The 23,523-nt window shown below is 39.3% G+C and overlaps 1 protein-coding gene and 1 pseudogene across 1 annotated transcript in view; both read right to left on the bottom strand.

The window, feature by feature from the left end:
• Positions 1–2,524: 2,524 nt before the first annotated feature.
• On the bottom strand, positions 2,525–4,153 carry LOC139165406 (protocadherin beta-7-like; annotated as a pseudogene).
• Positions 4,154–4,451: 298 nt separating this feature from the next.
• LOC139165407 (uncharacterized) overlaps positions 4,452–23,523 on the bottom strand; it is a 45,665-nt gene continuing 26,593 nt past the window's right edge. The window contains exons 7-9 of the mRNA XM_070748589.1: positions 20,308–20,531; positions 14,031–16,286; positions 4,452–4,578 (exon numbers count right to left, since the gene is read on the bottom strand). Coding sequence (XP_070604690.1) covers positions 4,452–4,578; positions 14,031–16,286; positions 20,308–20,531 — 2,607 coding nt within the window. The remainder of the gene's footprint in view (positions 4,579–14,030; positions 16,287–20,307; positions 20,532–23,523) is intronic.

Consider the following 23,523-nt stretch of genomic DNA (forward strand, 5'->3'; position numbering starts at 1 on the left):
TACCCTTCAGATCCCAATGGGACCAGCACCCAGCAAGGGCCTTTTGGCAGGTGGGTGGGGCTGCACATCTGCATCTTGCCATGTAGCAATGGCTTCCATCCCAGCACAGCGCTCTCCCCATCAGGTCAGCTTCCTACCCACCTGCTCGCCTATCCACATGCTGGCCAGACTGGCCTGGAAGTGGCCCATTGCAGACCGGATGCGGGAGCCAAAGCAGAGGGAAGGGCAAGTGGGCATGAGTCACCTGGAGAACCTGTGGAAGCCAAATGCGTCAGGTGTTGTGGTCCACCAGTGGCCTGTGCATCTGGAAGCAGATTCGAACAGTCAGATGGCTCGTGTTGTGATTCGACAGTGGCCTGTGTAGCTGGTACCAGAGTCAGACAGTGAGGAGGCTGAAGAAAGCTCGGTGGCAGAGATAGAGATTCAGCCAGGGCCTTCAGAACTTCCAAAGGCTGTCATGAGAGAAGAAGAAGAAGAAGAAGAAGAAGAAGAAGAAGAAGAAGAAGAAGAAGAAGAAGAAGAAGAAGAAGAAGAAGAAGAAGAGGAGGAGGAGGCTGTTTTCAGTGTGCAGGAAAGGAATGGTTCCTGAGGAGAAGGACTAGTAGGGAGTAAGTCTTGGGGATAATTGACCACACTCATAGCCTATTTAAGTGATGAAAATGACTGAGGAATTTGCAGGAAGCAGCTTGGTTCATTTCAAATACTGGTCTTTGAATTCAAGCATCTGTTTCCACTCCCGTTTGACATCCTCAAGGTTGCATGCAAATTATTCCTGGGCATTTATCTGCTGTTATCTGCAAGACTCTTCATCAGACTTGTGTTATTTTGCTTGGACTATTGTTGACTGTTAAAGAGACTAATTAACAGCCATTTCACAGAAAAGATTAGTTTATACTTTACTGAATTTAGGATGGCTGTTAAGTAAGACAATTAGTAACCCTTACTATTAAAACAAGGTTTGGCGGATGCTGTTTGTGTTGTGTTCCTTTGCCAGGAAGCAGGGTCAGAACACTAGGCCCAAAAGGCAAGTGAGCATCGCTGTGTCCCCCTGAAGTGGCTCTTTGGCTGAGCACAGTGGGTCTCCCCCCCCCCCACTGTCAGTGTTAACTTCCAGAGCTTTCACGCACCTCCGGCGGCCTGAATGCCCTTCCCTTCAGATCCCAAAAGGACCAGTGTGTCCATGAAGGTAAGGCTGATGGTGGGGGGAAGATCCAAATTTAACACCCCTGCTCTGATTGGTCAAGATTATTCAGTAGAAGGAAGACTTCTTTCAAACTGCACTAAGAAAATGTGCCTGAAAGTCAAGTTTGCAATGGGAGGGAGAAAAACAAAGGCTAAAATATTCTGTTCCTGTTTTCCAAGAGTGACAAGGCAATTAGGTGGTGTAAATCAACCCTCTATGACCATCCCTTTGGGATGAGTTGCATAGACAAAATATACTGGCTACCCTTGGAAACTGATATTATCCAGTAAATATCCCAATCTGTTGGCATTTTTTTTTTTGCATTCATATTGCAAAAATAGCTGACATTTGTTGTATTGTTTTCCTCTTTTTGAGCATTTGTTTTTTATGTTTCTGGAAGTCTTCACCTCATAATTCCCCAAATCCTGACCAGATTAAGCATGACATTACTTGTATCACTCTCCACCAATCAAAGTTGAGCCTTGATTATAAGCTGCATTACAAAACCTTCTTTTTCTAATCAATGCATTGACATCTTATTTAAACAGTTTTTAATTCACTTCACAATCCTTCTTCCAAACTCCCATTCAACAATCTGCAACATTTTAAACACTGTCAAATTGCTTTCTTTCAGGGAAATTGTAGTTTTATTTTAAGGCAGCATCTATTTCAGAAACTTCTAACCCCATCACTACCAAATTTCATGGAGAATAAAACCAATACAAATCTGTCAATATATCCCTTAGTACCTTAGTGCACAGCTCTGATGGCATAGTGATTGGAAGTTGCAGGCCAAATTAATCAATAGGCAGGAGTTTGATCCTGACTGGCTCAAAGTTGACACAGCCTTCCATCCTTCCAAGGTCAGTAAAATGATGATCCAAATTGTTAGGGGCAATATCCTGACTGTAAACCTCTTAGAGAAACATGTAAAACACTTTAAGTAACCAAAGTAACCTACTCTCTTTTGTTTGGAAAGATCAGGGAAGAGCCTGCAACATCATACATCTCCATCAACTCTGAAACTGGGAGCTTGTATGCTATTCGATCTATAGACCATAACTGCTAATAGACAATACTTCATTTTACTTAATTCTTTCTGAGTCATTCAAACTATATAGATTTATAACTTAATTATATAAATAATTATTCTCACCTGTGATATATGCTCTCTTTCCTCCAATTGATTAGCAATCATTACAAATCTATGGATTCAACAGAGTTTTTTGATGCTCCATAGTAAACACAGGAAAGAAAGGCCTAAGGAATTTAAACTCACTGCTCAGAGACCCATCAGCTAAGCACACTTCATAGCTGTAGGCCTTGGAAGATATCCCAGTATTAGGGTCCACACACTTCTCTTTCAAAATTTGGTCCCTCAGGGAAATTCAGTGCAGAATGAAAACTTCCTATGAACTTTCTTCGCTTCTGAAACTTGGTTGCAATAAACACAGTGACTGAAAGGAGAAAAATGGATGATATGGCAAATCAAATCAAATACAATGTTAGAGTATGATCTTCTTCTGGCTGGAGTTCACCCTTAGGATCAGAGAAGCCGTCCACTAGAATAATTCTTAGGGTCGCAGAGGCAGACTGAGGGGGATGCCCATTATCCCTAACTGCCACAATAAGAGTGTGTTTGAAGCTCTCTCCGATGTTCACCGGCCTCATGGTTTTCACCTCCCCATTCTGAGTCCCAACAGCAAAGAGTCTTGGATCTGTGGCCTTCAGCAACTGATAAGAAAGCCAAGAATTCTGCCCTGAATTTCTGTCCACAACTTTGGTGACTAGGTAGCCTGTCTCTGCTCCTATGGGAACAAGACCATTTGATGGAAAAGGGCTGTTCTGAAGGGGGCAGAAGATGAAGGGGGCATTGTGTACAGCCCTCACCATCACTTGGAAATCCTGCATATCCTCATAATCTATAGATCGAATAGCATACAAGTTCCCAGTTTCAGAGTTGATGGAGATGTAAGATGATGCAGGCTCTTCCCTGATCTTTCCAAACAAAAGAGAGTAGGTTACTTTGGCATTCTGTTCTGTGTCCAAATCCACAGCATGGACCGATCCAATGAGCAGTCCTGGAATAGTTTTCTCGTAAGTGCAAATTGTAGAAACCTCTTTCAAATATTGGAGCATTATCATTGACATCTGAAAGTTGAATGCTAATAACTGTCATTGAAGTGAGTCTGGGAGAACCTTGGTCGCTGACTATGATGGTGATGTTATAATGTGACATCTGTTCTCTGTCCAATGGCTGTTGAGTCACATAGTCATTGTTGGTAGTAAGTGTGTTTCAGTTGAAAAGGTAGATTTCCATTGATGCTGCAAGTAGTTCTGGCATTATCTTCAGAATCTTCATCCTTCACACTGAATACAGGCAATGGTGTTTCAGGGGGAGAGTTTTCAGGTAAAGGATTAATGATGGATGATATAATTATTTCTGGAGCATTGTCATTCTCATCCTCAACATCAATAAGGACTTTGCAATATGCAGACAGTCCTCCTCCATCTGTAGCTTTGATGTTGAGTTCATAATATTTTTTTTTCATAATCAGTTTTCTCTACAAGCCTAATTTCCCTGGTTTGATTGTTTAACCTGAAGGATTGGAGTACATCTGCTGGTGCTTGGCTAAAAGTGTAAATGATGTGAGCGTTGGAACCAATGTCTCTGTCAGTGGCTTTAACTTTAGCAACCAATGAACCTGGATGGCTATTTTCCATTAGTTGCACTTTATACACAGTTTGTTCAAATTGGGGCACGTTATCATTGTTATCCAGAATATCAATAATTATCTGTGCTGTTCCTGTTCTCCTTGGGATCCCTCCATCCACAGCTTCTAGAATGAGGATAAATTGAAGGATCACCTCATGGTCTAATGGTTTTGTCAAAAGCAGTTCTGCATATTTGCTGCCATCGTTTTGATTTTGTACATTCGCTTGTGCTAAGTATGTAGTTCTAAATAGCATTTTCCCCTTTGTCTAAATCATGGGCTGCCTCCAAAGGAAAACGTACATTTATGGGAGTCTGTTCAGGTATTTCAAAAAGGAATTGATTCTTAGAGAACGTAGGGGAATTATCATTGACATCTTCTACCTGAACTTCAATTCTGAACACTTGCAAAGGATTTTCCAATACAATTTCAAAGAACAGAATGCAAGGATCATTCAGATCACACAAAGCTTCTCGGTCAATTTTATCCCTCAATATTATATTCCCAGAATAGGGATCCAGCTGGAAATCCTGGTTGGAACTCTTGGAAATCAACTATGATCGATGAGCAGAGAGTTCCTTCACATCTACTTTCAAATCTTTTAGCACATTTGCTACTATTGATCCAGCTTTCTTCTCCTCAGGCATTGAATAGCGGAATTGTTCACACAACGTACATGAGCTGCATAGAGAAATAAAGAACAAGACTACTTGCCTGCTATGAGAAGATGCTTCCAGCCTCTTTTTGCAAATACGATTCTTTGTAAAGCAGCTACAATTTTTAAAATACTTTTTTATCAGCTGGGAGGCAGGTACGTGAGAAATAAGCCCACCTGAACCCCTAAGTCCAACTTCATCAAGAGAGACTCGCAACCTGCAATTTCCGGAGCAATGAGTCTACGTAGGCAAAGGCTCTCCCTGGCTATAATAGCCACTCCTCCCCCCCTTCCCTGGGGTCGAGGTTGATGCTATATCTGAAACCCGGCTGGGCAAATTTCACAGAGAGGAACACCTCCCTCTGGGCCCAGCCAGGTTTCAGTAATACATGCCAGGTCGGCCTCCTCATCCAGGATCAAATCCCGGATGAGGAGAGCTTTATTTACCACCGACCTGGCATTGAGTATGTATGTATGTATGTATGTATGTATGTATGTATGTATGTATGTATGTATTTATTTATTTATTGAGTTGAAAGGGACCGTTAGGTCATCGAGTCCAACCCCCTGCCTGAGCAGGAAACCCTACAGCACCCGAGCCAAATGGAAGTCCAATCTCCTCTTGAAGGTGTCCAGAGTTGGGGAGTTCACCACCTCCCCTGGCAGGCAGTTCCATTGGTTGATCGCAGCAACCTGAGCCCAGGGCCAGAGTTACACTCATCACCAGTACCCAAGATTGGGCTCACGGAGCCAGAACAAGGGATCGTTATTAAGCAACGATCCCTTGTTCCCCTGGAACGGCTAACTCCATGGCCCCCGCCATATCTGCCTCTCCCCAGCAACACTGGAATATTCCGACCCTCTGCCACCCCAGAGATCGGTGCCCCTTCCTCTCCTGCCTCTCGAGCGTCAGGTGGGCCGGCATTCACACTATTCACATTGTTCATATACCTATCATCCCATCCACCCCACTCATTAATTTCATACATAGTAGCCATCCCACCCCAATCTTCCAACCTTGACCCTCCCCCCTCATTCCATTCATATATACCATTCCCACCATTCCACCCTTGCCATTCATCCATCCTTAAAATCCCCACAATAATTCAATTAAAAATTAATTAATTAATATAAAACTAGTATTAAAATATATATAATTATAAAAATATAGGTAAAAAATATTCCAACTGGTCAATTAATTAATCAATTCAGCCAAGTTCATATAGATAACATCTGATCTAAAAAGTGAGTTCAAAGGATGTAAAATAGGACAAAGTCTGAATCCTGGGTATAAGCTCTGTCCTCCCAGGCTTTTTGGTAATGGCCGTTATCATTGGCCAAATCTGTCTTTGCTGCTGTCATTGTTGTCATCTTCTCAGTGCTGGACATATCCACAGACCAGCACTTTAAAAGTTCTGTCTCTTTACCTCGGTTGGAATTGTCTCCTGTTCTTCTTTCTCTGTGGGAACTCCAATTCACACAGCAACCTTCAGTCCCGCCCGCCCTTCGTATCCCCGCACAGACTGTACAACTGCAAGTCGCCCCTAGATAGTCCTCACACGATCCCAGTAACTCTTCATCCTCCCCTTTTTTATGGCAGCAAAAGTCATTGGCTCGATTCCAACAGTGATTTAATGGTCCCTCCGAAACCAGTTACCCCCCACCATTTGGCATCCCGGTGTCCTAGGTCCGTGCAGATCAGCCTCAGTCCCCATCCAGCACGCCCCCCCTGGAAGCCTATCCAGCACAGCCCACTTCACAGCAGCTCTCACCTGCTGCTTGTTGGGGATCAATTAGGTCCCACAGAGTGGGCCTTCTCCGGGTCCCTTCAACTAAACAATGTCGGTTGGCGGGCCCCAGGGGAAGAGCCTTCTCTGTGGCGGCCCCGACTCTCTGGAACCAACTCCCCCCAGAGATTAGAACTGCCCCTACTCTCCCCGCCTTCCGTAAACTCCTTAAAACCCACCTTTGTCGTCAGGCATGGGGGAACTGAAACACCTCCCCTGGGCATGTCTAATTTATGCATGGTATGTTTGTGTGTGTGTATGTTAGTAAATGGGGTTCTTTTTAAATATTTTTAAATATTTTAAATTTATTTGGATTTGTCATGATTTGTTGTATTTTGCTGTGAGCCGCCCCAAGTCTGCGGAGAGGGGCGGCATACCAATCTAAATAATAAATAAAATAAATAAATAAATAAAATCAAACAGTTTTGATTACAATCAGCATGTTTGTGAGCACTTCTCCATCAAATTAGTAGATCAAGGAAATGTTGTGGATAGAGTATACTTAGTGGTCTTTACTTTGTTAAATTAGACCATAGCTTATCTCATTGTAAGTTAGAACAATGTGGGATAGATAGACAGTAGCACTCTACATGGATTTGCAGTTATCTGACCAACCACATTCAATATATGGTCCTCAATGGAAGTACTACATCTAAGGGGAGGAAAACATGCAGTGGGGACAATGGACAGCCATCTGTCTGAAATGGTATAGGGTCTTCTGCTCGAGCAGGGGGTTGGACTAGAAGACCTTGGAGACCCCTTCAAACTCTGTTATTTTATATTCTAAATTTGCAAATGACCAAAAACTGCCTTTTAAGTCTTTCTGTTATTATTGAAGCAAATATTTCGTAGTCTACATTTAATAGTGAAATTGGCCTATAAGCTAAATCCAAATCCTCTTTCAGAATTAGCGTAATATTAATTCCCCTCCAAGTCTTTGATATCTTAGCTTCTAACAGTGCTTCGTTGTAAACCTCTAACATTGATGTACTTAATACATCTTGTAAATATTTATAAAAATTCTTCCAGTAGTCCATCTGGCCCAGAGGTTTTATCATTTTTTTTGTCTTTTAATCTCATCTGTCAATTCCAGCATTGTTATTTTTAAATTTAACATAGTTTTCATCATTTCAGGTAATTTTGGTAATTATGCTTTTTCTAAATGTTGCAATGTTTTTTTCCTCTGGCACCTTTTTTCATATAATTTTCTGTAAAACTCCTGAATTCTTTTTTTTTAAATTCTCCTTTGGGTACTGTAGGTCTCCCTTCTCATTTACTATTTGCTTATCAATTTCTTCTCTTTTTCCTTTTTCAACTTGTATGCTAACCATCTTCCAGTTTATTCCCTTTTTTTAAAATCTTTTAATTTGTTGTGCCAAAATTTCCTTTTCCATTAGAGTCCTCCGAGAGGGGCGGCATACAAATCCAATTAAACTTTTAACTTTAAACATTTATGTTTTATTGTTTCCATTTGCGTTCTTTTCTGCAAATCAGTTTCCAGTCTTTTATACTCTTCTTCTAGTATCTACTGATGTTTCTTCCTATTTTTTCTCACTGTATAGGTTATAGCTAACCTTCTGACATATGCTTTGGCTGTATCCCATACATTTTGTAATGAGGTTTCTTTTTTATTAACTTTGAAGAAGAATTCTATTTCTTTTTCTATTGTTTCAATATATTTTTTATCTTTTAATTTTGACTGATTCAGCATCCATCTCACCTTTTTCTTACAACTTACAACTCACTTTTATTGGCCAATGGTCAGCCCATAAGTTCATTTCTATCTCTCTCTTGCAGATTTGTGCTCAATTCCTGGGACATCCATATTATATCAATTCTGGACCAAGATTGATGTCTAGTTGAGTAAAATGTATAGTGATTTTTCTCTAGGTTTATTTCTCTCCATGTATCCTGTCTACTTATTTCTTCTGCCATTTTGAAGAAAATCCCAGGAAGAATCCTCCTTAAATTTTTGTTTATTTTACTACTTTTATAGTCCAATTCTATATCTACAATTGCATTAAAGTCTCCTATCATACATATATTTCCATAGCCCATATCAATTATCTTCTTAGGCAATTTTATATAAACTTGTTTGTTATTTGGTGCATAAATTGTTACCAAAAGTATCTTTCTTTGATTTATTACTAACTCTACCATCAGAATTCCCCCTTCTTCATCTGTATAAATTTGTTTGGCATTTATTGTTTCCTCAATGTATAAAAACACCCCGGTTTGGTTTGGTTTTGCTAATAAAGAATAAACTTTCCTAATCTTGAGGTATTCCAATAGTTTACTATGTTGGGTTTTAGGTAACATATACTTAAAACTTCTTGGAGAAAAATTATATCTAATTTTAATTTTTGTTGGTGTGTAAAACATTTTCCACTTTTCATAGGATATTTCAAACCATTTATATTAACTGAGAACAGTTTTCCATCTCCATCACTTATATATAAGTCTTATTCTCCTAGTTGTTTTTATTTCTCTTTGGTTTTTTGCTCTCACTCCTTCTCATTCTACTCACTCTATTTCAGCAGTCTCACTTTCTTCTTGTTGTATGTTTATTTCTTCTCTTGTTAGTTCCTCTTGTTTTTCTATTCTATTTCTTCTCTTGTTTCCTGTTCCTCATTTGCAATGAAATGGTAGTCATAAAATTTTAATATCTTGTCTAATGTATACAATCTGCATCTTTTTTTCATTCCAAACTACTAATATCCCCTCAGGTACCAACTGTTGTACATACTCCTGGTCAGTTGGAGGATGATGAAGAGCTTGAGGACTCTGATACAGATAGTGTTTATGAATTAGTGATGGGCCCTGGGTTACAGGTATTAGAACAGGTGGGAGACCAGTCCCAGGATGTTGCTATGAGTCCAGAATCTAGTGAGGAAGAGACAGACATTCGCTGGGTTAATCCTCAATTCAGAAGGGTCCAAAAACGCAAGGAACAGGTGTTAGGAAAAAGATATAAAGGGGAGGAATGGGTTAAATACTGGAGTGATGTATTGATTACATCAGGAGGGCAGTGGGGAAGAAGGGTGGAGTTTCAATGTTGTAGTTCTAAGATGAAACGTGTTTCAGTTTGGCTCCGGAGCGAGTAAGTTTATTCTGTGTTATATTGTAGTCATTCCTGCTGTTTTTGAATCATGCTGTAAATACATGCATTTCAGGAGACGGGAGGAAGCATGAAAGAATGTATGTGGAATGTAATTAAGAGAGATAACGGAAGAAAGGAATGTACCAGTCTGTATTGCATTTTTGAATACGGAAGTGAAGAGAATAAAAATTGAGCTTCTTTGTTTATGAAATACTGCATTCAGTAAGCATTATTTTTAATAACTGAAGTTCTACCAGAAACCAGAACACCAACCATCTAAAATTTATATTGTATTTAATTTCCCAGTCCAAAATTGGTATTCTTTCCTAATTAAACCTCTAACACTTCGGAACCTGTTTCCGAACTACAATTTCTTTTCCTTTGTATTGCAAAGCTTCATACCTTGCCTTTTAAAGTACATCTTTACTTGTTCATTTTTTAATAAATCTCACATGAATCTCTCTTGGAAACTGATGTCTTTTTGCATATCTCATGTACATTCTGAATATTTCATCTACCTCATTATCTATTAGCTATTTATTTAAATTTAAAGCCTATGCTAATAGCTCTATCATCATATCTTGAAGATCTCATTTTCTTCAATATTTTAAAATTGCAAATAATAAGCTGCCTTCTCCATTTCAAGCCTTATTACTGAGTCTGTAAGCTGTTTATTTTCTTGTGTCAGTCTTTGATTTATATTTCATCTACCTTTTTTCCATCTTGTTCTGATTTCTACTCTATTTCTCATTATCCATCTCCTATTTATTTAATAGGATTTAAGGTTAAGTAAGGGAATAGATGGCGGACAGACCAAGGTCAGTTTTAGGTTGGAAAACCAATTTACATTACTGTTATAATGGATTGACAGAATCACTGATACCATACTTTTTGGAGTATAAGCCACACTGTCCCCTAAAAGTGCGTCAAAATTGTGGTGCTCCTTATACACTGAAAGCTTCTGAAACCATGCCACCTGCCAACACCCACCCTTCATCTATTTTCGGCCTTCATACATTGTATTTTCAGCCTCAACACCAGCCGAAAATGTGATGCATGGAGGCCAAAAATAGGATGTGAGGAGCCTGAAAATAAAACATGTGGAGGCCAAAAATGAGATGTGCGAAAGTGGCGATAGGTTCTAGCAATCCTGGCAGCCTGGAAAGTGTAAAATGGAGCATGCAGAGGTCAAAAATGCATTGCATGAAGGCCAAAAATGTAGCGCACAGAGGCAGTAATGGAGTCTGGTTATCCCCATAGCTTATAATAGGTAATTAGTGGTATTAGGTCCATCCAACTGTCAATCAGCTGTTTATGCTAAATAAGACTGCAATAATGTGCTGAAGTTGACCAGGCTGTTTGCTGTAAAGATGTTAACCAGATGAATACTGATAAATCTTGTTTTCCTCCCCAAAAACTCTGCAGAATCTTATACTCTGAAAATTACAGTATATTATATTGGTTTCCTGAATGCTGCTGGGAGATTTATTCCTTGAATCTCAGTAACATTGTTGAATATATTTCATGGGCAATGACATCATTTGGTATTTTCAAGTATGCAAATTATAATTAATCAGAAAGATACCTTGAACACCCCCCTTCTACTACAACAAAAAATTGATCCTGCACAGCCCCAGAAAATTTTCCAACTTCTTACACTTTGGATCTGAGAGTTTTATGGAGGAAGTTTGTTTCAAATCAATCCTGCTGTTAGTTTTTTTGTATTCAATGCCATTATTTACCTCAATAGCCATTGCTTCAAAATTTCTCCCCCCCATCCTTCCCCATTGTTTAATTTTATTTCTGGATCAGGAAAAAAAAAGTGAATTTAGCCAATCATAGATTAATTGATTGATTGATTGATTGATTGACTGGAGAGGATAATAATATCATTATCACATGATACATATTTTTGAATACATGTTTCAAATGTTCCTTATGATGTGCTATCAATATTAATATTTAAGCCTCAGGACTGATTACTCTCTCCGTTGCTCTGTAGGTATTTAATGCAAACTCCCAGTCCATGATCCATTCCTATAGAATTTATGTAACTTTTGCTTGAAACTCTGTAGAGTGATAGCTTGCTTTATACAGTATGTTTAGACGTGGTCTTCTTTTCAAAAATACATTGAAACACATACAACTTGAAATAGGGGAGGGAGGGAGGGAGGGAGAGAGTCTTTGATCAGTTTTTGGCTTCTGTCAGCTGCCTATGCAAGTCCCTGCATTTTTCTTCTGAACTTTTTCAAGTTATTTGCCACTGTATTCTTCCTAGATATCACACACACACACACAAATACACATACACACAAAGAGAGAGAGAGAGAGACTGGGCCAAAGTCACCTTTCTACCTTACTGTCTCATAAAATCAATTGTTTGTTATATTCAGTAAATATCCCTGTATATTTACATTCTGTCCCCACATGTTTCCATGTTGCAAAAAGATAATAAAAGATGACAAAAAAAGAAAATATAATTAAAAAAAACAGAGATTATGAAAGCAATGCAAAAATTATAAAAGGAATAGTGATCTCTAAACTGAATCTTTAAGCGCATCTGCGGTTCTTCAACAAATAACAACATTGCTCAGGAATAACCAAAACAGCAAAAAAAAAAAAGTGGCAATAAATAGAAATATGCTAGATGAATTACATGGTTTCCTCACCTCTTTCTTTGCGCCATTAACTGCAACCTGCTCAGAAGTGTCTTGGATGCCTGCAGAAATACTATTGTTCCCTGGGGCATTAACATCTCCCATGGAAAAGACAGGAAAAAAGGGCCTGAGAAATCGGAATTCGCTACTTAAAACCCTGCTGTTCTGTTCGGGTCGTATGCGACCCGAAGCCAAGTTTGAGTCCCTGTAAAAAATTTTCCCTGCATATCTGAAACTTGAAATTTCATGACTTTTCATCATTTCAGGGGTTCTCTCTATGAGAATTTTTTTGGGGGGGTGGGGGGCTTAGTTTTTGCTGAGCAAAAAAAGTTCCTAATGTTATGTTCGGGTCACATACGACCCGGACCGAAAACACTTCATTTGAAGTGCTTATGTTTGGTCAATTTGAAAACTTTTTTCACTTGGAAAGTAGTCTGAACATTTCTGCACACAATGATATGAAAATTGAAATGAAAAAATTAATCCTTATTGGTTTATTTTGCACATAAATGTGCCGCCCCCCCCGTTTTTGTGATTTTTTTTCAATTTATGGATAGTTTTGCTTGCAAAATCCATTCTATTTTACTGGAGTTGGTGTGGGATTGGTAGCTTGAACATTTCTGAATATAAGAAAAATATAAAGGAACTGAAAAAAATGATTCTTACTGGTTTTTTAACATCAGAAATAAGGCCTCCCCCCCCCCTCGGCTGCTTGCAATCATTTTCACTTTTTATTTTTTTATGCTCCAAATCCGAAATATTCTTTAAAATCTTAGGCATTCATTTACTCAATTTAACAATGCTGGTCATCAAAAAATATTTTTGGGGTGGTGGCTAATTGTTTTCTGGGCAAAAAAAAATCATAACTTCAAATCTGTTTCTGTTCGTATATGACAGGACCAAAAATATTTTTTTTAGGTACTTGAATTTAATCTTTTTGAAAACTTTTTCAACTGGAAAACTAGTTTGAACATTTATGAACATAATGATATGAAAATTGAACTGGAAAAATTGAGACTTATATTTTTATTTTGATCAAAAAGCCCCTCCCCCCATCCTTTCTGAATTTCGTGTCAATTTATATTTTTTAAGGCTACAAATCCCTAAGGAATTTTCCCCCAAAAGGTTTGATATACTAAATTGAACATTTCTGAACATGAGAAAAATATAAATGAACTGAAAAAAATGGTTCTTATTGGTTTATTTTTGCCACAAAAGGGCCACCCCCCCCCGGCCTTGCTGTGTGCCATTATTGTCACTGTTTATACATATTTGTCTATAAATATTTGGAATATCCTTTTGAAAATCAACCACATTGTAGCCAGATAACTAATTTTATGAAAGAAATCCATTTTACTAAAAAAAAGTATGTAAGTTTGAAATTAACAGCATAATTTTTATATAAATTGAAATAAATTTATATGCAAAATAAACCAATATGCATCAATTTTTCCAGTTCAATTTTCATATCATTATGTTCAGAAATGTTCAAGCTACAAATCCCACACCAACTTTAGCAAAATAGAATGCATTCTGCTAGCAAAACTATCCATAAAGTAAAGACTATTTCACAAAAACGGGGGGAGGCACATTTATGTGCAAAATAAACCAATAAGGATTAATTTTTTCAGTTCAATTTTCATATCATTGTGTGCAGTAATGTTCAAGCTACCAATCCCACACCAACTTTAGTAAAATAGAATGCATTTTGCAAGCAAAACTATCCATAAATTGAAAAAAAATCACAAAAACGGGGGGGGCAGCACATTTATGTGCAAAATAAACCAATAAGGATTAATTTTTTCATTTCAATTTTCATATCATTGTGTGCAGAAATGTTCAGACTACTTTCCAAGTGAAAAAAGTTTTCAAATTGACCAAACATAAGCACTTCAAATGAAGTGTTTTCTGTCCGGGTCGTATGTGACCCGAACATATCACTAGGAACTTTTTTCGAACAGCATACAAGGGTTAAGGATCCACCAGTCAAACAAACATCATAACGGTAAGTCCTGGAAAGCGACCCATTCTGTGAATCAGCACAGTTCTCTGGAGGATCAGCACTGGCAGGTGGGAAGTGAGGATGAGTAACAGGAAATTGGCTTTGGGGGTCTTTCTTGAATACTTTGACCACAATAAAAACAACAATACAGACCAGGAACACAAAGGAGATTGCAGCCAAGCAGATCACCAAATATTTGGTCAAGGTTTTATCTTCTTCTGGTTCTTGCACACTGACATCCACCCTCCTCAGGAAGGGATCTGAAAAGCCATCCACAAGAAGAACATTAAGCAACACTGTGCTGGTCTGTGGAGGAAGACCCTTGTCTTTGACCAGAATCACCAGCCTCTGCTTGTTTGTGTCTCGCTCATTCAGGGCTCTCCTGGTTTTCACTTCCCCATTTTGCACTCCTATGCTAAAAAGAGCTGGATCCGTGGCTTTCAGCAATTCATAGGAAAGCCAAGAGTTTTGGCCAGAATCTGCATCAACTGCCACAACCTTGGTGACCAGATAACCAGCGTCAGATGACTTGGGAAGCAGCTCATTGCATGGGGATGTGTTGTTCTGGAGGGGATACAGGAAGAAAGGAGCATTGTCGTTCTCATCTATGATGTGGATTTGGACAATCACTTCTGAGCTCAAGGAAGGAGAACCTCCATCAGATGCCCTCACAGTAACTTTGAAGCTTCTTATCTGCTCATAGTCCAGGGATCGGAGGGCGTACATGTTTCCGGTTTCAGAGTTTACTGAGATGTAAGAGGTCACCAGGCCATCACCCTTCCCGGGCAGAACTAAGTAACTCACTTTAGCATTCAGCTTTGTGTCCAGATCCAGAGCGTGGACTGAGCCGATGAGCAAGCCTGGAATATTATTCTCCCGGATCTGCATGTCGTATGAAGACTTTTCAAAATGGGGAGAGTTATCATTGACATCGGAAATCTGAACATTAATCAGTCTTGTTGAAGTGAGCCTAGGAGATCCCCAGTCAATGGCAGTGATGGTGATGTTGTATTCAGTGACTGTCTCTCTGTCTAGGGGACTTTGGAGCACAAGTTGATAAAAGTTGTTGTTGGTGGCTTTCAGCATGAAAGGGAGATTCATCTCAATGGAGCAGACTGTTTTGCTGTTGTCTCCAGAGTCTGGGTCTCTAACACTGAAGAGGGCCACCATTGTGTCCAGGGGAGAGTCCTCCTTTAAAGTGCTGATCAGAGATATGATTGACACTTCGGGGGGGTTGTCATTCTCATCTTCAACCTCTATCAGTACATTGCAGAGCCCTGAAAGACCCCCTCCATCTGTGGCTCTGATGCTCATGCTATAACGCCTTTCTTTTTCATAATCAATCTGTCCCCAAACAGTTATTTCACCAGTAATTTCATTTAAATAAAATAAATTGTTTATTCTTTCAGGCACCTGATGGAATGAGTAGAGGATCTGTGCATTTGAACCCAAATCCAGATCTGTAGCTTCCACCTTAATCACAAGAGTTCCCTTAGGGAGGTTCTCCTTTATTCTTGCCTGATATTCAGACTTACGAAACAAAGGAAAGTTATCATTAATATCCAGAACGTTAATATTAATCTGAACTGTGCCAGTTTTCTTTGGAACTCCTCCATCAATAGCCATTAGAATCAATTCAAGGAATGGCACCCTCTCCCTATCTAACATTTTATTCACAACAAGGTATATATTGTCATTTCCGTCTTCATTCTTTTGTACTTCAAGCTGAAAATGCTCATTGGGACTAAGAATATAATTTTGGATGCTATTATTTTCCAAGTCATCATCCTGAGCTGATTCTAAGGGAAATATCATATTTATTGGAATATTTTCAGGAACGTCCACCTTAATTTCTTTTTTCCAAAATTTGGGCACATGGTCATTCACATCTTCTATCTTGATTTCAATATTAAAGATATCTAAAGGATTTTCCAAAACAAGCTGAGAAAGAAGTAGACAAGGATCATTCTGGCCACATAAAGTTTCTCTGTCTATTTTATCATTAATCAACAGATTCCCAGTATGAATATCAAGGAGGAAGTATTCATGGGTGCCCTCAGCAACTAAATGTGCTTTGCGTGTGGAGAGCTCCCCTGTCTTCAGTTTCAATTCCTTGAGCACATTAGCCACCAGAAACCCCTTTTTCTTTTCTTCAGGGACAGAAAAGCGAATTGAAGCACACATTACTCTAAGGAATGAGAAAGAGAGAAGGACATACAGACCTTGTCTTTTCCAAAAGCAGTTCTCCATTATTCCAGGCTCCTCCTTGTAGGCTCAAATTCTGCCCCAAAATTCAGTCTTTCTTTTCTTCTATGATTTTATTGTTCAAATTATATTTAAATGTTCAGTCTTTTGCCATCTTATAATCTGCAAACGTTTTGCTGCCAAAGAGTCAGATTTCTTTTGTTCAATTTCGCAATAAGGTTTGTCCTAATTCTGAGCAAGCAGAAGAGAACTAAATTTCTTTGCTAATATCGCCACCATGTGGTGAACTAGGCAAACATTTTATTTGTACTGTTTAGACACATTGAATCTATTTTTATTTAAGAACCAGGGTGAAACAGATTATTTTATTAACTATTTAGTTATGTGGAAAAACATAAAGTGTGACAATCTCCCAAAAAAGAATTTCAAAATTATTGATAAATCAAATGCTTTCACTTGAGTTCTAAATGACTGGGCATATCCAGTTACTCTTTAGGTGCCTAGAATAGAATAGAATAGAATAGAATAGAACAGAATAGAACAGAATAGAACAGAATAGGTTGGAAGGGCTGTTGGAAATTTTCTAGTCAGGAGACCCTCCATCATTCGAGACAAACCTCTGTCTAATAATTTTTTATATACCTTTAGTGATTGAGCACCGACAATTTCTGAAGGCAAGCTGTTCTACTGATTGATTGTCAGGAAATTTGTGCTTATTTCTAAGAAAATTTCTTCTTGTCCTGCATTAAAATACTTTGGATAATAGATTATCCGCTTTTCCTTATGGCAGCTCCAGAGGTTGGATTCAGTGGGTTTGGCCTAGTTCGACCGAACCAGTCTTGGCAAACTGATTGATTCCACTAGTGGCTGGCCCTGCCCCTTCCCTCCCAGGCACTCCTCGCCTGGGTCAGCTTCTCCTGATGCCATTTTGGAATTTTGGCACTCCTCTAACCTACCCCCACCCCCTCCAACCAAGTGATGTCCACTGAGGCAAAACCCCAAGGCAGCTCTGAGAAGGCACTTGGAGCGAGGGTTAAGCTAAGTGCCTGAGGGACCCCATCTTGTTACCAGAAGTCCAAGCGCCTCAGTGGGCAGTAGGCAAGGCCTTGGCTGGGCTCCTCAGCAGACAACGATCTTTGCAGAGGGTCAATCTAGCACCTGGAGATGGCTCTGCTCTAAGGAGGCTGGGGGCATTGTTTGGGCTCCTGCGAAGACGGGCTCAGGCCCAGTCCCCAAAATGCCATGATCCACAAGCTGCAGCTACTGCTGCATGGCTACCTGGGCAGCCTATTCATGGGTGGTGGCCTGCAGGTAGGTGCGGAAGCAGGGCAGTCCTCCATCCCTCCCTCTGTAAGCCCAGCCCAGTGCCTTTCCTCCTCCCCCACAGGTGGCCCTAGAGCTGCTGACATTCCTGCACTTGAGTGAGGCTGTGTTGTGGCCTGCCAGCAGCCTATGTAGCCAGAGCCTTTGGAACCTCCAGCACCTCTTGGCAGTGATGAGAAAGGAGGGGCTACTCCTTGCCTGAGTGCAAGAGCATGTAGGACTGCCAAGAAGCAAGTAGGTTTATTCCAGATGAGAACTTCTCAAGAGTATAGCTGCAGGCTAATTGGCCACTCCCTTGGACTACTTAAGTCCTAACCATGCTGAGCATTGTTTCAGGGAACAATGTCACTTCTGAATCTTGACTTCTGTGTTTCCAGTTTTGGAATCTGGTAATCCAAACCCCCCATTGTTTTTAGATTCTTGCAGCATTTTCAATCTTATTCTTGCTCTTAATTTTAAAATGTATTTTAAAATTAATATGTTCAATTTGCTGAATTTTTTGGTCTAATTTTATAGGAATTGTTTGAAACAAAAAGTAATTTTGGCAATATATTCATTTTTATAGTAGCTATTCTTTGTACCATTGATAATTGCAAGTTCTTTCATTCTCCCAGATCTCATTTAATTTGTTGTATTAATTTTATATAATAATCTCCTTTAATTGTTGTACATCTTGCTGTTAAGAAGATTCCTAAATATTTCACTTTCTTCACTACCTGAATATTAATTTTTAGCCAATTCATTCAATGCCTTTTAAGTCTTTCCATTATTATTGAAGCAAATATTTAGTAGTCTAGATTTAATAGTGAAATTGGCCTATAATTTTTTATTTGAGCTAAATCCAGATCTTCTTTTGGAATTAGCATAATATTTGCTTTCCTCCAAGTCCTTAGTATCTTAGCTTCTAACAATGCTTCATTGCAAACCTCTAACATTGATATAATATATCTTGGAAATATTTATAAAAAATTTCCGACAGTCCATCTTGCCCTTATTTTTAAATTTAACGTAGTTCCTCTAGCACTTATAATTTTCCTGAATTGTTTTCTTTTAACTCTCATTTGGGTACTGTAGGTCTCCCTTCTCATTTGCAATTTGCTTATTGATTTCTTCTCTTTTGCAGCTGTAAATTTCTTTTCTGCAGATCAGTTTCTAGTCTTTTATACTCTTCTTCTAGTATCTACCGATGTTATTTCTTCTTATTTTTTCTTACGGTATAGGTTATGTCTAAACTCCTGACATATGCTTTGGCTGTATCCCATTCATTTTGTAATGAGTTTTCTTTTTATTCACTTTGAAGAAGAATTCTATTTCTTTTTCTATTGTTTTAATATATTCTTTATCTTTTAATTTTGACTGATTCAGCATCCATCTCACCTTTTTCTTTCTTCCCATTCAAACTAACTTTTATTGGATTATGGTCAGCCTACAAGTTCATTTCTATCTGTATCTCTTGCAGATTTATACTCAATTCTGGAGGCATCCATATTATATCAATTTCTGGACCATGATTGATGGCTATTTGAATAAAATGTATACTGATTTTTTCCTAGGTTTATTTCTCTCCATGTGTCCTGTATATTTATTTCTTCTGCCATTTTGAAGAAAGTCCCAGGAAGAATCCTCCCTATCTTTTAACCTATTCTACTACATTTATGGTCCAATTTTATATCTACAATTGCATTAGTTTTCCCAGTCAGGAATTCATAATGTTTCCTTAAATTTCTAACTCTTCTCAGAACCTGTTTCAGAACTTCAATTTTTTTACTTTGTATTGCAAATGGTTCATCTCTTGCCTTTTAAAGTACTCCTTCATATTGGTTTTTTTAAATAAATCTCATATGGACCTCTCTTGGAAGCGTATATCTTTTTGCATAGCTTGTTTGTATTCTGAATATTTCCTCTACCTCTATTACCTCCCAGAGACTTATAACATCTCACAGGGTTGCCTTCTCTGGGTCCTGTCAACTAAGGAATGCAGGTTGGCAGGGGTTGATGGGGAGGGCCTTCTCTGTGGCTGCCCTGGTTCTATGGAACCAACTCCCCCCGATGTCCATACTGCTCCCACCCTACTGGCCTTTCGAAAGGCAGTGAAGACCTGGCTTTGCTGGCAGACCTGAGGGCCGTGAATACTAGCAGCTATCACGGGCTGAATTGTGTTGATAGGTTAGGTATGTATGTTGATTGATTGGATTGTTATGGGTTTTTAATAGGATTTTATTGTTTTATTATTTTAATGTTTACTTTTAATATTAATATTGACTTCTTCTATTATTGTATCACATAGTGTTTTATATTGTTGTACATGTGATTGGGTGGCATTGAAGTCAAATTAATTAGTAAATAAATGATAAATAAATAAATAATAATACTGTAAATAAATTTAAAGCCTACGCTAATAGCTCTATCATCATACCTAGAAGATATTATCATTTTTCTTCTTCAATATTTTGGAATTGTAAATAATAAGCCGCCTTCTCCATTTCAAGCATTATTACTGAGTCTGTAAGCTGCTTATTTTCTTGTGGCAGTCTTTGATTTAGATTTCATCTACCTTTTTTCCTTCTTGTTCTGATTTCTCCTTTATTTTCTGAATCCTTTGTTCAGTCTTTGTTATCATTTGCTGAAAATTCCCTATTCTTTTGTCCAAATTGTGCATTTTTTCTTCATCTCTCCCATACCCATTTTTCATTTCTCCCAGCTCATTTTTCATCTCAGTGTGATTTTGTGTCATAGCATCATTTGCAATTGAGAGGTATTCATTTTCTCTTGTTGCAGCATGGTATCTATAGATCTTTGACTTGATGGGCTGGAGAGCCCATGCATCCTGAAGAGCATTACTGTTACAATGGATTGACAGAATCACTGGATACCATACTTTTTGGAGTATAGGACGCACTCCCTCCTAAAAGTGGGTGAAAGTTTAAAATTGTGGAGTGTCTTATAAACCAAATGTTTCCTAAGCCCCTCCCACATGCCGCTCTCCCTTCATCTGTTTTCGTCCTCCGCGCATCACATTTTCAGTCTTCACACCAGCTGAAATGTGCTGCACAGAGGTAAAAAATGGGGTGTGCAAAGGTTGAAAATAAGACATGTGAAAGACAAAAAACACAATGTGCAGATGTGGGTGATGGGCTCTGGGTGATCCTGGCAGCTTGGAATGGGTCTAAAATGGAGTGTGTGGATGCCGAAAATGCAATGTACAGGGGTAAAAATGCAACATGCACAGGCAGCAATGGACTCTGGCAAACCCCACAGCTTGGAATAGCTGATTGGCGGCATTCTGGCAGGCCCATCCAACTGCCAATCAGCTGTCCATATTAAATCAGGCTGCAATAACATGCTGGAGCTGACCTAGCTGTTTGCTGCAAGGACATCTGATGAAGTGGACAAGGCCATGGGACTTATGACCTCCTCCACCTGTTTATTCGATCAGTGTCCCTCCTGGCTGGTTTCGAGGCTGGATCCAGGCAGTGATTAATGCTTTGTTGATGGAGGGGTCCCTTCTCGTCTCTGTTGAAAGAGGCAGTGGTGTGTCCCCTGCTCAAGAAGCCTTCCCTTTAGCTATTCTTAACAACTATCACTTTGCCTCCAACCTTCCCTTTTTGGGGAAGGTTGTTAAGAAGGTGGCAGTGCTGCAGCTCCTATGGTCCTTGGATGTAGCCTGATTATCCTGATCCTACCAGTTCGGTTTCAGGTCCGGTTCTATCACTGAAACTTCTGGGTGATCTCTGACAGGCCTGGGATAGGGGTCACTCCTCTATCCTGGTGCTTCTTTACCTCTCAGTGGCTTTTCGATACTATCGACCATGGTATCCTTCTGTACCAGCTGGAGAGGTTGGGAGTGGGAGGCACCGTCTTACAGTGGTTCTCCTCCTACCTCTTCAGTTGGTCTCAGTCAGTGTTAGTGGGGGGTCAGAGATTGGCTCCTAGGCCCTTCCTTTCTGCAGTGCCTCAGGGGACAGTTCTCCCCCCCCCCTACTTTTTAACATATAAATGAAACTGCTAGGAGAGATCATCCAACAACACAGGGTGAGTTTCCATCAGTATGCTGATGAAACTCAACTGTACATCTCCACCCAGTGTCAGTTCAGTGAACCAGTGGAGGTGATGTGCCAGCACCTGGAGGCTGAGGGTCTGGATGGGTGTCAAGAGGCTCAAACTCAATCCTGACAAGACAGAGTGACTGTGGGGTTTGCTTCTCAAGGACAACACCATCTGTCCTTCCATCACTCTGGGGAGGGAATTTCTGACTTCCTCAGAGGAGGCCAGCAACTTGGGAGTCCTGCTTGATGCACAGCTGAGGTTAGAACAATATCTCTCAGCTGTGGCGAGGGGGACATTTTCACAGGTTCGCCTGGTGCACCTGTTGTGGGCCTATTTGGACAGGAGTCTCTCTTCGCAGTCACTCATGCCCGCATCACCTCAAGGCTCTATTACTGCAATGCACTCTACATAGGGCTAACCTTAAAGAACGTTTGGAGACTGCAAGTAGTCCAAAAAGCAGCCGTATGGGCTGTCATGGGTTTACCAAAGTATACCCATGTATCACCATCACTCTGCAAGCTGCATTGGCTGCTGGTTGGTCTCTAGATGCAATTTAAAATGTTGGTAATTACCCTACATGGATTAGAACCAGAGTACTTACAGGACCATCTCCTGCCTCATACATCCCAACAGCCAGTGAGATCCCACAGAGTTGGCCTTCTCCAGGTCCCGTCAGCCAAGCAATACTGACTGGCAGGGCCAGGGAAGGACCTTCTCTGTGGTGGCTCTGGTCCTCTGGAACCAGCTTCCCCTGGATATCTGCACTGCCCCCACCCTCCTGGCCTTCCGAAAAGCCTTAAAACCATGTCTTTGCTGGGATCGTTGAGTATTCTGGCCAATGGTATGTTTGAGGTATGATTTCTGATTGAATGATTATTTAAAAATTTGGGGTTTTTAAATTATATATGTTTTAATACTTCTTTTTTACATTTGGGTTTTTAAACTGTATCGTTTGTATCTTGTACACTGTCCTGAATCCACTGGAGAAGGGCGAGTTATAAATCTAAATAATAAAATAAATAAATAAATTAGCCAGATGAATGCCAATGGATGCTAGTAGGCAGAAGCAGATTTTTTTTCTTGTTTTTGTTAGTACTGTGTGTATAACTAGTTGGATTGTACAATATATAATTTAAGTCAGCAATGTATGGTTAAAGGAATTAGGGCTAGTGTTGCAATTAGCTATAAGAGGAAGCCAGATACATCTCTCTCTCCTCCCCCTGACCTCACTCTCTGTTAGTTTTTGTCTGTGTGACTATACTGTACACTTGCTTTGTGCTAAACGTTGGTCTATGTATTGTTTGTGTAGTAATACTTATGATATTATATATGTATGGGGGAAATTATTATAGAATTGCAATGTGTATAGAATTGTGTGTTCTGATCTCGGTTTGTATATGATTGATTGATGTATATATGTATGACCTGGACTGTTTACTGACTACTCTATTGAATATATGTAAATAATTAATGTTTATACTCAAATTGTATTGGTTATTGACTGGATATCTGCCACTACCACATCTCCTCTGTATAGGTTTGTTTTAGGAATATTACAAATAATTCCTTACATTCTAATAGTTTGCCTCCCAAAAAAACTCTGGAGCATTTTATACTCTGAAAAATATAGTATATCAAATTGGTTTCCTGAATGTTGCTGGGAGATTTATTCCTTGATTCTCATCAACATTGTTGAATATGTTTCATTGGCAAAAACATTGTTTGGTATTTTCAACTAGGTAAATTATAATTAATCAGAAAGATACTTTGAATACTCCCCTTCTACTACAACAAATAACTGAATGTTTATTACAGCTAAACATGCATATCCCCAGCAAAGTTTTCCAACC

This window comes from Erythrolamprus reginae, chromosome 3 (genome assembly GCF_031021105.1).
Source record: "Erythrolamprus reginae isolate rEryReg1 chromosome 3, rEryReg1.hap1, whole genome shotgun sequence".
Lineage (NCBI taxonomy): Eukaryota > Metazoa > Chordata > Lepidosauria > Squamata > Dipsadidae > Erythrolamprus > Erythrolamprus reginae.